At 39.4% G+C, this 13,951-nt stretch overlaps 1 protein-coding gene across 2 annotated transcripts in view; it reads right to left on the bottom strand.

Annotated features, from left to right (window-relative positions):
• Positions 1 to 13,951, bottom strand: part of SPIN1 (spindlin 1) — a 122,185-nt gene that overhangs the window by 49,117 nt on the left and 59,117 nt on the right. For both annotated transcript variants that reach the window (XM_065406394.1, XM_065406393.1), the window contains exon 2: positions 1,415 to 1,645. In XM_065406394.1, coding sequence (XP_065262466.1) covers positions 1,415 to 1,466 — 52 coding nt within the window. In that variant the 5' untranslated portion in view covers positions 1,467 to 1,645. The remainder of the gene's footprint in view (positions 1 to 1,414; positions 1,646 to 13,951) is intronic.

Genomic DNA, 13,951 nt, shown 5'->3' on the forward strand with positions numbered 1-13,951 from the left:
AGGAGTAGCGTCAAAATCGGTATTGTTAATCCGAATTAAGGTTAGTGTGGCCGCAATTCGAAGTTATTGGCAATTCAATGTTATTGGCTACCCACAATGCAACGCTCTGGAAATCGATGCTACTACGGTAGCTTGGACGCACACCACCGAATTAATGGTGCCTAGTGTGGCCGAATACATTCGAATTTATAAAATCGGTTTCCTAAATTCGAATTATATAAATTCGGATTAATCCTGTAGTGTAGACATACCCTTAGGGCTTGTCTATACTTGAAAGTTAGTTCAGATTATGGTAGGTGGAAATTTAAAGTACAATAGCTATTTCTGTATGGCTCCATGTGTACATAAGCCCTTACAGACATCCCCCCTTAGCACCCAGTGCAAGGGGAAAGCTGAATTAGTTAGCTTTTGTTCACAGAGACCCCAGGCACTTAATTAGTTTAAACCTTGTTAGTTTATACTTGCATGGTCTTAAATTCTTCTTGCCCTCAAAGCATGGAGTAAGTACTTGTCTGCAAGACAAAGTTGTACTGGTTTAATTATATGTGCAATTTTAAACAGCTTTAGTTAAATGGGTGCATAAGGCTGTGTGAACACTTATTTTCATATAGTTTAAGTTAGTCAGGAGTTGCTTTAAACTCAACTGAAGTAAGACATTCAAACCAAGATAAGGATTGTCCACATAAAAGGTTGCACTGGTTTAACAAAAGATTTGTCTACAGGGGGAGGTATTCCTGACTAACTTCGGGCACGGATGCTCTAGAAATAGATCAAACTAATTTAGAGTAAGGCACTCTTATTGTGGAAGAAGAACACCCACATAGAGTTAATCAGGAATAGCTTTAACTTCACACACTACCTTAATCTGAATTAATTTCCGTATTTAGATGACTCCTAAATCTCATGTAAACAAAGCCAAAAACAGCTTAGAGATGCTCCTTTACCGTTATTGGCTGATCAGCTTCTTCAGACTGTTGACATTTTATAGCAAGTTTTAAGGAGCACCTAATGAATATATCATGTTCCAGAGTTCTCTTTACTAGCACTGTGGGGGATCACTGATGAACTGCTTATATTCTGAAACTGACAGACACTAATCTTGTTGTGAAGCATTTTCCCCTTCCTTTCAAAGTTTCATGTCTGTGTGCAATATGAAAGCTTCAGCAAAACTAAAATACAACAACAAGATATTTTTACATACAAGTCTCCACTGGATTTCTGACAAGCTGCTGTCAGAACAACTACAACAAAATAAAGTCAAGGAAGTTGACAGGAGCAGAACACACACAATTTTAATACCAAGATGGAAAAGAACTGAAAGTTACTAAAAACTTCATAAAACCATTACAGACACTTTTGTGTTTTAATATTTAATTCAGTATTTCACCACCCAATTTAAAAAAAGATTGCCTACCTGCATCAGCTCTGGATCGCTGACCTGGTGTCTTTCCGAATGGGGTCTTCATTCATCTGTGTTTAAGTGAGCAGCAAAGCTGCTGGACTAGGGTGAAAATCCAGTTCTCTCCAACTCTTAAAATTTCCTCTTAGCCTTAGAATGATAAAATTACTACTTGTTAATCCACCATTCAAACGAGAATTTGCTTGTCCCAAGATTAGCTGAAGAAGTATTTTCAATTATATTTCTCTGCAAAACAAAAAGAGATTTTAGTATAAGCATTCAAATTTGAAGTGTGGTCAAGATGAGCGATGTAAAAATTAAAAACTAAAATTATATTAGCAAAAATGTTAATTTTCATGCTCAGGGAAGTTTTACTTTTTATTTTAATGTTTTAGCACTGTGTGCAGTAAAAACAATGGAATAACCTGGCACAAAACCAATTTGGACCTACAATATCTGGTAGAGTTTGTCCCTTTAGTTAATTTCTGTATACGATACAGTGCCATTCTATAGGCCAGTATTTAAAAATATGGATCAGAATGATCTGAAAGCAACACGGAATAAAATGATTAGGTGCCAATAAACTAACAGCTTGTTTTCAGCCAGGGTAGTACAGGGTGTTAATTTTTAATTCTTAAAATGTAGATGATTGTATGAAAGTCTTTGCTTTAGAATATGAAACTACACATCACTGTATTTGCATAGAGGTATTGGCAGTAATCAAATACTTCTGTTAGCTGATAAAACACCAGATTTACTTCTCAGTAGAGGAAACCAGCTCTACAGAAAACAGTGATTTGAGACTTTAGAACACATTACTGAAAAAATAATTCAACTATGACAAAAGGGAGAAGAGTTCTTCAGTGTGTGAAATTAATAATCACAAATTTAAAGAAATTTTGCAGAAAGGTTAGGTATTTGAGTAAAGTAATTTGTAAAGACAAGTGAAGAGAATTAAAACTTCTGAAACATTTAATCTCATTAAATTTATCTAGATCAGTTGCTACATGAGCTCTTCATAGAAATCTGCATGGAGCACTCTTATCAAGCATTTTTTCCCCTGAGAGTTGGCAACATCTTTGCTAAAACAGTTCCTGCTAACCAAACAGAACAAGAGAAATCGCAGTAACTGATCTGAAACAACGTAAAGCTTTTTTAGTTTTATTCGCTTTTTCACACCACAAACATCTGCTGTCCTGGCTTAATTAGGCTTGGTCCACACTGGGGCAGGGGATCGATCTAGGAAACGCAACTTCAGCTACAAGAATAGCGTAGCTGAAGTCGACGTTTCCTAGATCAAACTAAGTTTACTTACTGCGAGTCCACGCGGCGCAGGCAAGCTCCCCCGTCGACAGCGCTTCCTCCTCTCGGCGAGCAGGAGTTCCGCAGTCGACGGGGGAGCGCTTCTGGGATCGATTTATCGTGTCCAGATGAGACGCGATAAATCGATCCCAGAAGATCAATCTCTACCCGCCGAATCAGGCGGGTAGTGTGGACCTAGCCTTAGTGTTTACCAATAGCTTTACAATTTCATGAGGTCATGGTAAACTGAGACAAGGAAGTTAAATCTAAAGAAAATAAAAAGCGTATTAAATTGGTTTGTTCAATGAAACCAGGGGTTAACATTTTAGAATACCTGACTTCTTGCAGTGTGTAGGGAAATGGGCAAAAGAAACATCAAACTGGTGGTAAGAAGTCAAAATCATTCATTTTAAATTAAGAAATTTACAGCCCCTTAGATTACCTGACATTCTTAGGACTCCATGATTTTCATCCTTCAGAGATCAAAATCCCACCCAGTGTATTAAAACTATTGAGAGTAAAACTATGTTGTAGTCTATTAAAAAATGTAGATACTCTAAATGTTTAAATTTTCCATTGACTCAAGAGTGAACAAGACATGTGGATCGACATTTTGCTGACAAAGGAAGCTTTCTTTGTTTGGAAAAACATTTAGTAGAAAAATCTATCAAGATAAATTCTTATTTAGCTAGCTTGTTCTGCTGCTACCTGTGGATATGAGTCAAAAAACCAAGACTGATATCAACGTGGACAAAATCAAGATCTAGAATACTTCAGTGTAGCCATACAAATATAATAATTATCTCCAATGCCATTTTGACTTAAGTCTGTCTTGCACGGTTTATTTGTAATTTCTGCTCTAAGGCCTTGGCTACACTCGGGACTTAGCGCTGTGAAGCGCGAGTGTAGTTGCGCCGCCAGCGCTGCGAGAGAGCTCTCGCAGCGCTGTATGTACTCCATCTCTCCGAGGGGAATAGCTTGCAGCACTGCGAGCGAGCATGCTGCGCTGCAGGCTGTGATTACACTGGCGCTTTACAGCGCTGTACTCGCTGCGCTCAGGGGGGTGTTTTTTCACACCCCTGAGCGCAACAAGTTGCAGCGCTGTACACCACCAGTGTAGCCAAGGCCTAAGCTAGAGGCTCTTCCAAGTCCTTGCAGCGCAGCTGCCTAGCACAAGTTATCCCTGCCACTCCTTCCTTAACACTCAGATTGGACCAAAAAATCACTCCACTACTTCTGTATTGGATCTTTAAAACCCCAGTATGTCAACATTGGAAAAACACATGGGCTGCATTTAAAATTGATATTATAATCAGTTAACTATAAATCTATGAACAAATTAAAACTTTTCTAGATTCAGAAGCAAACTAAACAGTACTTGTGTGCGGGGGTCTAACTGACCCCAGGAACACACACATTTATTTAAAAAAAATACACTATGCAGCTTTCAGCGTTTTACTGACCCCACATTTAGACAATGGAAATAGCAATATAAAAGGCACAAACACAGCAAAGTGGCAGTGACTAGCCTACTACTTTGGACAAATGGAGCAAATAGGTGACATATGTCCTGAACATATTAAGTTTTTACACTTCACACATTCTTGATGCATTTTTCTGTCTTGTTCTCTGAAGCAGATGTAACATCTTTCCTGTTTCTTAGGTGCTGGATCAGTACTCAGCACACTAGATGCTGCTTCCCTAGAAGCCTGAGGCAAGGTTGCAATGTTCCTTTTCTACACCTGGTTTCACCATTTCTGTACCCAGGTCCCTGAGAAACATCCAGCTCTTACTCAAAGATTATTTGGATTTTGTTGAATTGCACATGGCATACATAATAGATGCATTCAGACAGTCAACGTACATGTGCAATGTAATAGCCAGTCTGCAGGGTCTGCCAGCCGCCTGGTATGGCTGGGCAGCTGCAGGGGGCTGGGAGCTTGGGGGGGGGGGGGGAGGGGTTGGAGGACAACGACGACGGACGACAGCTGGGAGCTCCAGCCCCGGGGCAGAAAATTTCAGAGGTCAATGGAAGTCACAGATTTTTATATCTAGTTTGTTTTAATGGGGTCCTGATCTCACTTTCTGGAATATTGCATTCATTTCTGTATATACACTATCTAAAGAAAAGGCAAAACTAGGAAGAGATCGGGGGGAGGAAAGAGGATAGAAATCTGGAGAAATCAGAAACAAAAAGATTTGAAATGTTTAATTTAAACAACAAGGCATGGTAAGAGACATATACAACACCCCTATCTGCCTTCTCTCATAAAACTATGACAAGAGAACATTAATTTAAAGTGAAAAAAGGAAGTATTCTGTACATAATGCATAGTTAGCCTATGGAACTCATGGCCACAAGATATCACTGAAGCCAAGAGCTTTGATGATTTCAAGAAAAAAGAAGATTAGGTGTTTACATTGATAAACATTTAGAAGCAATATATAACCCCACGCTTCCAAAAATAAGACAACTACCAACTGTTATGAAGAAGTTTCACCTATAGACAGGTTATTCTATACTTGTCCACCATTAGACTTCTTGCTTCTTTCTTTGAAGCATCTGGTACTGGGCACAATATTCAATTAGCTAAACCCTGGGCCTGATCAATATGGCATTTTTCTTAAGTTTCTAAATTTGTATTCCTCCATGCAAGCTAGCCATCTGTTTAGCAAGACTTCATGTTAATTACACGGTTGGGTCTGGTTTTCTTTCAGACTTAAAATATTATAGTAGCAATTGCAGTTTTTAGCATAAAACAGCAAAAAATGACAGATGGATACAAAACGTACTGTTACAATGTGTACAACCCACTGTCAATTTTTTCTTATCGTTTTAGGAAGAACCACCAGGAGGTTGCATACAAAACTTTACATTATAAAAGTAATTTAATGCCCAAAAATGTTGGCAAACTTCAAAATTTAGAAAACCTACTTGCAATAGTCCTTGAGTTTAAATATTGATTCAACAGTTAACCAGTAATATTAAAGACAGTCATATCCAAGGAACTCTAAGCTACAAAAAGTATACTAATGTAAAGTAACCCTTAAATATGGAATGAATTTGATGTACATTGAAAGTGTACTAGTAGCACTACAAAAAAAGCAGCACATTAGCATGGGCAGGTGGTCTGCAAGTTTGCTTGCAGTTTGTTAAGGCACTTCTCTTCTTGAGCTACATACACAATGACTCCCTGTCACCATCTTGGGCTTCAAGAGAAGGCTGGAAATTTTGCCGAACTATTTGGTCATACGCTGTTGACAAACGTCCTCTAGGAACTAAAATGAAAACAGATTTAGTCATCTCATTTGTAACCAAATTAGGATTTAAATTCATACCTCCAGAGGTAAAAGACCACTATATTAACCTGTAATGAGCAACCTAAGCCTGCTTAAACATCATACTACTGTAACAACTACACCTCTACCCCGATATAACGCGACCTGATATAACACGAATTCGGATATAACGTGGTAATGCAGCGCTCCAGGGGGGGCGGGGCTGCGCACTCCGGCGGATCAAAGCAAGTTTGCTATAACGCGGTTTCACCTATAATGCAGTAAGATTTTTTGGCTCCCAAGGACAGCGTTATATAGGGGTAGAGGTGTAGTTAAAATGCACTTTGCACCAATAATTATGAAAAGCAAAGGACTACTGGAATAGCTAGTTTATAACCGAATATTTATGGAAAAGTTTATCATTTCAGGACACAATACACCACGGGGAATTATTTTGTCCAGGTGATAAGTCCTTACATGCGTAAAGGTCTGATGCCGATAGACAAGGGTACAAGATTACACAGGACATTATATTTATGTCATGTACATATTCTTACCTATGACAGTTCTATCATGATCATACATGCCAGTACATATAACACTATTCAGATAAAGAAAAGATAAGAAACCAGTTGGATGTTTAAATTAGAATAAATAAAATAGAATAAAAGAAAAAGTCAAACATGAAGTTTTCTGGCTTGTGGTGTTGGTATTACTAGTTCATTTAAGAATTTGGCAAAATGCAGTTCTTGGGAAAGTTGTAGACTGTATTTGGGAAAGTAATCTACATATTATTTTGTTGGTCTTTGGAGCCAAGAAGTCTAAACAGCAGGAGTTTAAAGTATCTTCCATTTAACATTCACAACATTTGCTCCTCTACTTTGAGTCACAACAGTTTCCCTGCAACAAATGTTGTCATACGCCAAGGCTGCTAGAAATGAAATTCAACTCTTGCTACTCTAAAACCGGTTAAAAGGTAACCTACGCAAGGGGGAAAATAACTGGGTTTGTACCTTTTTGCTTCTTCATGATGCATAGAAGAGACATGAAAGATTTTCCTCCTCATTTTTTATAAAGGAAATTAAAAACCTTTCTAGTCTGGGACACTAAAAGTGGAGAATTAACAAAATCATCTCAGGATCCAAGAGGATTAAAACTGACCAACTGAGAGAAGGGATTTTTAGTCAGTCGTTCAAAAAGCTGGGTTTTAGCTTACGTGAAAAACACACATTTAATTTCAGTAACATTTATAATAAAGGAAGCTATTAGAGAGTCAACCATCTCTAGTACTTCAGTTGTGCTGCAAGAATAAACCTTTGAGATGTCCCCAAAAGAGGGTCTTTCAACAAGCCAGAAAAGGTCACAATTGCCATTCCTGGTGTTTATACAGGCAAACCAACCAGCACCAAAAAACCCTCACAAGAAGTTTGGGTCTTCTTTATATCACAGGCTATGTCTTCACTACAAAACATGGATAAAAACCACCTAGCAGAGACATGACATAGGCAGTCTTTACTTGTAGAGTTTAATATAGCTAGTCGAGGTCAACCCTATTACACCCACACCCAAACCAAAACCTGGGGTTTAACTACCAACGTCTTGTCTCAGTTAACTCAAACTTGCCACCTTCATATAAAAAGCCTCTATTTATTGCAGTGAACACATCCACAGAGACAAAAAAAGTCAAGCCATTTTAAAGTCCTTTACAGACCACCTTAAACTAGAAGCATGATGTACTGTATTTTTAACAATATGCTGTTTAGTAAATACCTATTGAAATACAAGTGGATTTATATAGTAACAATTTAGAATTTCAGAGCAGCAAATAAGTTTTTAGTTTAATAATACTGGCTAGTATTGAACTACGGAAGAATTTTCAAAAAGGTGTCAAATTAGTAATTTAAATTAATATCTAATGTTGTCATGTACAGTTTAAGATTAGAGCTTTTACTCTTCTGATAGATTGTTTCAAAATATTACCTCTCAAAAAAATACAAATATTTGCACTGGTCAATAACTGAACATCACGGTGGCTCACTGGAGTAAAAATATAAAACTCCAGTAAGCAGGCTGCAACTGGTCTACCTAACCTACACAATATTCCCAGATTATTAATATTTAAATAGCTAAAGAGACAATTTGATGGCTTATACAGATTGCATTTTACTGCTATGGGTTTTTTTGCTGATCATCGCATGTAGCATAGTTATCCAACAGTACCTGTAATTGTGCTCAACAAATACGAAGTCAAAGTGCAAAACAAGACTTTGATAATGGCCAGAAGGGAACCATTAGTTTGTTTCACAGAGTTTACCATTCTCACATTGAAACACAAGATAGCAATATTTTGGTGGAGAAGGCACATATGACCAAGTATAATATTTTGTTGTAAACTGGTGCCACAGAGTTTTCCTTAGCAGTACCTGTAGGGGTGGACCTGAGGTCCACATGTGGCAAAGCGAGGGTATACAGGGCAGAGTCCTGCCCCATCCCTTCCTCAGCTCCTTTGCACTGGAAATGGATAGGAGATTCTGGGGAAGGAAGATGGTAATAGTTGTCTTTTACAACAAACCAAAGGAATCTGCTGACCAGGATGAATTATCACATGGAAGTACGCATCGTACAAGTTGAAGTAGAATACAATTCTCCAGGATCTAGGGAAGAGATAATCATAGCTAAGGACACTAACTGGAACTTCATCACCTTGATGTACTTGTTGAGGTTCTCAAGGTCTAAGATGGGTCACAGATCACCTCTGGTTTTGGGTATCAGGAAGTAATGGGAATCTCCCCCCATCTGGTGCCTGATCATGCAAAAAGGCACAGTATGTCTCTGGCCATAGCAAAGGCCTCCAGAGTGATTGGAGCAGACATAGGCTGTGGACCTACAGGAATTAAGGACTGCTCTGTCAGATGATGAGGTAGCTAGTTTCAACAGTCCCTGAATGGTGCCACAGTTGACAGCTCAGATCTGTCTGAATAAGATGGGATCGGCGAGCCTAACAGAAAGTTCTACCATCAGTACCAGACGAACCTTCTGTGGAGGAGTCCTGGACTCTGGACTTTGAAGAACTAAATACTGAATTTTTCTTATGCTTTGAGGTCAGGACAGTACAGAAATTCTGGACCTTGAAGATGACAGATCTGGTGGTAGTGATCTCCTCTGGCTCTGCTCTGGGGAATCACTTTGACAAGAAGCCTTTAAAGAGCTTCCCTTCGATGATTAAGAGGGTTCTGAGGTTGGTCTCAGGATTGCCTCCATTACGATGTAGCCAAGATACTCCTCCCTCAGTTTCTTTGTCCTGGGTCTTAAAACCACAGGAAATAGAGCACCTGTCTCTAGCATGGCTCTCATCCTTGCACTTCCAACAGTGACACTGGCTGGGTAAAGGTTTTCTCCAGACCACCCAAGGCTTGAACCCTTTGGCATAGGCCTTCCCAGCACCAGGTAGGGGTCAGTGGCCTGCTAAGCAAACTTCAGCACACGTAGTGATGGAAATTTCTCAACTCTGGAGGGAGGACTGACTTATCAATGACCTTTTCTAAAAGTTGCAAAAAAGTATCAATTGTGACTACATGCACATAGACATACAGCTGTCCACTAAGAAATGGACAGGGATCATTACATGGATTAAGGTAACTCCTCATTTGCTGGATTTTACCTAGCAACCAAAAAGTTTTTTTTTTATTAAAAAGAAAAAAGCTGTAAATAAAATTAGTTCACAGCTATGAAAATTGAGCTGAATGCCATCAATCAGATCAGACTTAAGAATGTTTAATATTGTGTATAACAAATAATTCTGATCAGTTTTGAATGAATGACAAACATTTTTCTTTATACCTACATACCAGTTAAAATTTGGATCAAAGATTTATATATTTAAAAAAATTTGATACCTGATACAATTGCAGTATTAATACAGCAGAAAATAAAAATTACCACCAGATTTACCACAAAAAATTGTTGCCAGTTGAGAAGCAGCAGAGGAGTGGAGAGGAGGCAAAACAGAATGAGTCATGCCTTCCCAACACAGTATAGATTATAAGAAATTTTCCCTTTTCAGCAAAATAATTTTATTTTATCCATAAATCCTTTAGTTGTGTTATTTTAATGAATCCATAAACATTTCCCTTTAGATAGACATTTTTAAAATCAATCTAAATAGATGTATATTGTACTTTAATTAATTATGTAGATTAACTGCTCTCTGATTAACATACATGCATACTCTGAGCCCCACTGTAACAATTCAATAATGGCACAGTAATGCAAGAGAGTTGCTTACTGCATTCCAATTTCTGCACTTTTCAGTAAGTGTCAAAGTGGAATTACATCTAATTATTCATGAATGGGCCTTTTGGCACCCTCTAGTGGCTTCCTCCCTCTTGGACTTTTCTAGTTTGGTCTTTCAAAACCTTCCCCCTTTCTAGAAGTGTTTAGAGTTTATCATAGTTTAAAACTAGAGATGTGAGATGTAACCTACAACTTCTCATGAAACAAGTTAAATGTCAAGAACCCATAATATTCATTCACATTTTTTTCCGGAGTGAGTCATTCTGAACTGAAATATGACTGATGCAGAATATGAAAGTTTATCCATGACTTACTCCAAGAACGAAAATTTACAGGAAATGAGTTATGGCTTTAGGTCTCTGATTCATGCAGCCTTGGGGGCAAACCAAATCTGTTATTCTGTGGCAAGGGAGATATGGCTCCATCTCTGTTAAGCCACCAACTGAAACACTTGCATAGTCCAGGAAAAAGCAACTATACTAGTCAGCATTGAAACTAAATAGAACAATCCTCCAAAAGAGCATGAAATTCAATGTAAACAAACAAACAAAATCCACTGAGTGACAACTAATAATCCCGTACCTTTCCCCAATTGACAGCCTATTTGAGGTGGGTTAGATCTGTGGACTTCATTACCTGAAAACTTTTCCTTTGTTGGAATAGAGCATAAATAAATCTGTCTATTCGTATTTGTAACGAGGTCATCCAGGACATTGGGATTTTCATAGCAGTGTCCACTTGAGTCAAGAGGGGTATACTATACATATAGTTATGCAGAGATGTGAAAGGGGGTAACTTCTTTCTAAAAATTACTGGAATACCACAATGAGGAGTACCCACTTACCAAAGGCAACATCAGATGATTTTTACTCTTATGCTTCCGAGATATTATATTTTAGCCCTATGTAAATGGAAGATTTTGAAGCCTTCTTTCCTCTTGACAATGGATAATAAAAGAACAAAGAAAGCATTTGTCTTTCTGAATTGAGCTTTGCAGTGAGTATATACTTTGGGAACTCTACAGAAATCCAAAAAATACCACAAATTCTCTTTGGGGTACTCAAAGAGCCTGGAGTTAGTCTTTGGTACAACGACACGGTTGGTTGAGAGTATCACTTAATCTTTCTGGAAAGACAGGTGTCAAAGTTGAGAGCACTGAGGTTCAAGGTAAGGTGCTCCCAATTCTGATACCCTGTGAACTACCATGATTGTAATAAAAAAGACCACTTTACTGGTTAGAAAGTAATGAACCACCTTCATAAGTAGTTTAAATGGAGGGCATGTGAGGGAATTATTAAGCAGGTAAAATCCCAGGAAAGAACTCTGTACTTTGGGAGGAGGTAGAAGTCATGCTACTCTCAAAAAAGGCACACTAGCCATCTAGGAGGGATGAAATCCACTAATTCTCTGCTATAACTAAGAAGCTGCCAGATGAAGCAGCAACTTGATTTTCAAATGTCTGAACTATCAGGCCCAGCCTGAGTCCATCTTGAAGAAATCAAAGAGCCTGTAGTACTGACACAGATGTAGGGATGATCCTGGTACCAATAGGTAAACGTCACCAGGCCCATGAATATGTTGAGTTAAATTTCTTTCTGGAACCTTAAAACATGGATATTATATCTTCTGAATAACCTCTTTCGCTTAAGAGGCTCTGTTCAAGAACTCGACAGCGAGGCTCAGACTGTCTGGATTTTGATGTACGACTGGCCCTTGTAATGCAGATCCCTTCTGGATGGATAGCAGAGGGAAGGTCTTTGTACCACATTAAGGAGGTCAGAGAACCAAGGTATTCATGGCCAGAACAGGGCTACCAGAATTACCAGTCCTGCTTTTCTTCTGAAGCATTCTGATTAGAGGAAAGGTATATTTAAAAAAAAAAAAAGTCAGTCCCTTTTAGACATCTTTGCAACAAGGTATCTGTTGCCTTGACTTTATAATGTCACTGACAAGAGCAGAACACTGAATCTTTGTGATTCAAATGGGATGCAAACAGATGTATTGCTAGGAAACCAAATTCCTTTACCAGTAAATGGAAGACCTCTGGGTATAGTCCCCATTCTGTATGATCTACCTTTTGCCTGCTGAGTCGGTGAGCTGTTACATTCATTTTTCAGCGGACACAAAGGGAGCAGACTGACTCTAGATTCTCCTCAGCTCACGTAATAGGACATGAATTCCCTCTGACAGTCTGTAGATTTGTTCCCCTTTGTCTGCTGACATACGACATGGCTGAGGTGTTGTCTGTCATAGTCCGCATGAAGGAAGTCCAGATGTGGGAGCAGAGCCTGATATCATATTGGACTGTCCTGATCTCTCACCAGTCTATACTGTGCTTGTTCTCTTGAATGGACCAGCTCCCTTGGACAGGCCTTGACCCCATCCCTCCAGCCTTGCATCTGTGGTGATAAGTGTCCTCATGAGTTTGCTAATTGGAAAGCCTGACTTGAATCCTCTCTAACTCACCCACCGTCTGAATGAACTGAGAATCCTCCTGAGGAGAGATGCTTTCACTTAGGGGAGGATAACAGGAAGTTCCATAGCAGCCTCTAGTGAGCATGGGTCAGCTAAGAATATCCACACAGGAGATCACTAATGAAGAAAAGACAGAAGTGTTTTAATGGGTACTTCCTTTTGATAAAATTTCTCAGCTTCTCTCATCTATCCTGCAAGAAACTTTGTCCTCACCCACAACTATTTCAGATTTGGGGATGATTTATACCTTAAAGTCAGCGGCACTGCTATGGGTACCCGCATGGCCCCACAGTATGCCAACATTTTTATGGCTGACTTAGAACAATGCTTCCTCAGCTCTGTCCCCTAGCGCTCCTACTCTACTTGCACTACATTGATGACATCATCATCTGGACCCATGGGAAGGAGGCCCTTGAGGAATTCCACCAGGATTTCAACAATTTCCACCCCACCATCAACCTCAGCCTGGACCAGTCCACACAAGAGATCCACTTCCTGGACACTACAGTGCAAATAAGTGATGGTCAAATAAACACCACCCTATACCGGAAACCTACTGACTGCTATATTTACCTGCATGCCTCCAACTTTCATCCAGACCACATCACAGGATCCACTGTCTACAGCCAAGCCCTAAGATACAACAGCATTTGCTCCAATCCCTCAGACAGAGATAAACACCTACAGGATCTCTATCAAGCATTCTTAAAACTACAATACACACCTGGGGAAGTGAAGAAACAGATTGACAGAGCCAGAAGGGTACCCAGAAGTCACCTACTACAGGACAGGCCCAACAAAGAAAGTAACAGAACGCCACTAGCCATCACCTACAGCCCCCAACTAAAACCTCTCCAGCGCATCATCAAGGATCTACAACCTATCCTGAAGGACGATCCCCCTCTCTCTCTCTCTCTCTCTCTCTCACAGATCTTGCTTACAGACAACCCCCCAACTTGAAGCAAATACTCACCAGCAACTACACACCACACAATAGAAACACTAAACCCAGGAACCAATCCCTGCAACAAACCCTGTTGCCAACTCTGTCCGCATATCTGTTCAACGGACACCATCATAGGACCTAACCACATCAGGCACACCATCAGGGGCTCGTTCACCTGTACATCTACCAATGTGATATATGCCATCATGTGCCAGCAACACCCCTCTGCCATATACATTGGCCAAACCAGACAGTCT

Source organism: Emys orbicularis, chromosome 6, assembly GCF_028017835.1.
Source record: "Emys orbicularis isolate rEmyOrb1 chromosome 6, rEmyOrb1.hap1, whole genome shotgun sequence".
NCBI classification, from domain to species: Eukaryota; Metazoa; Chordata; order Testudines; family Emydidae; genus Emys; species Emys orbicularis.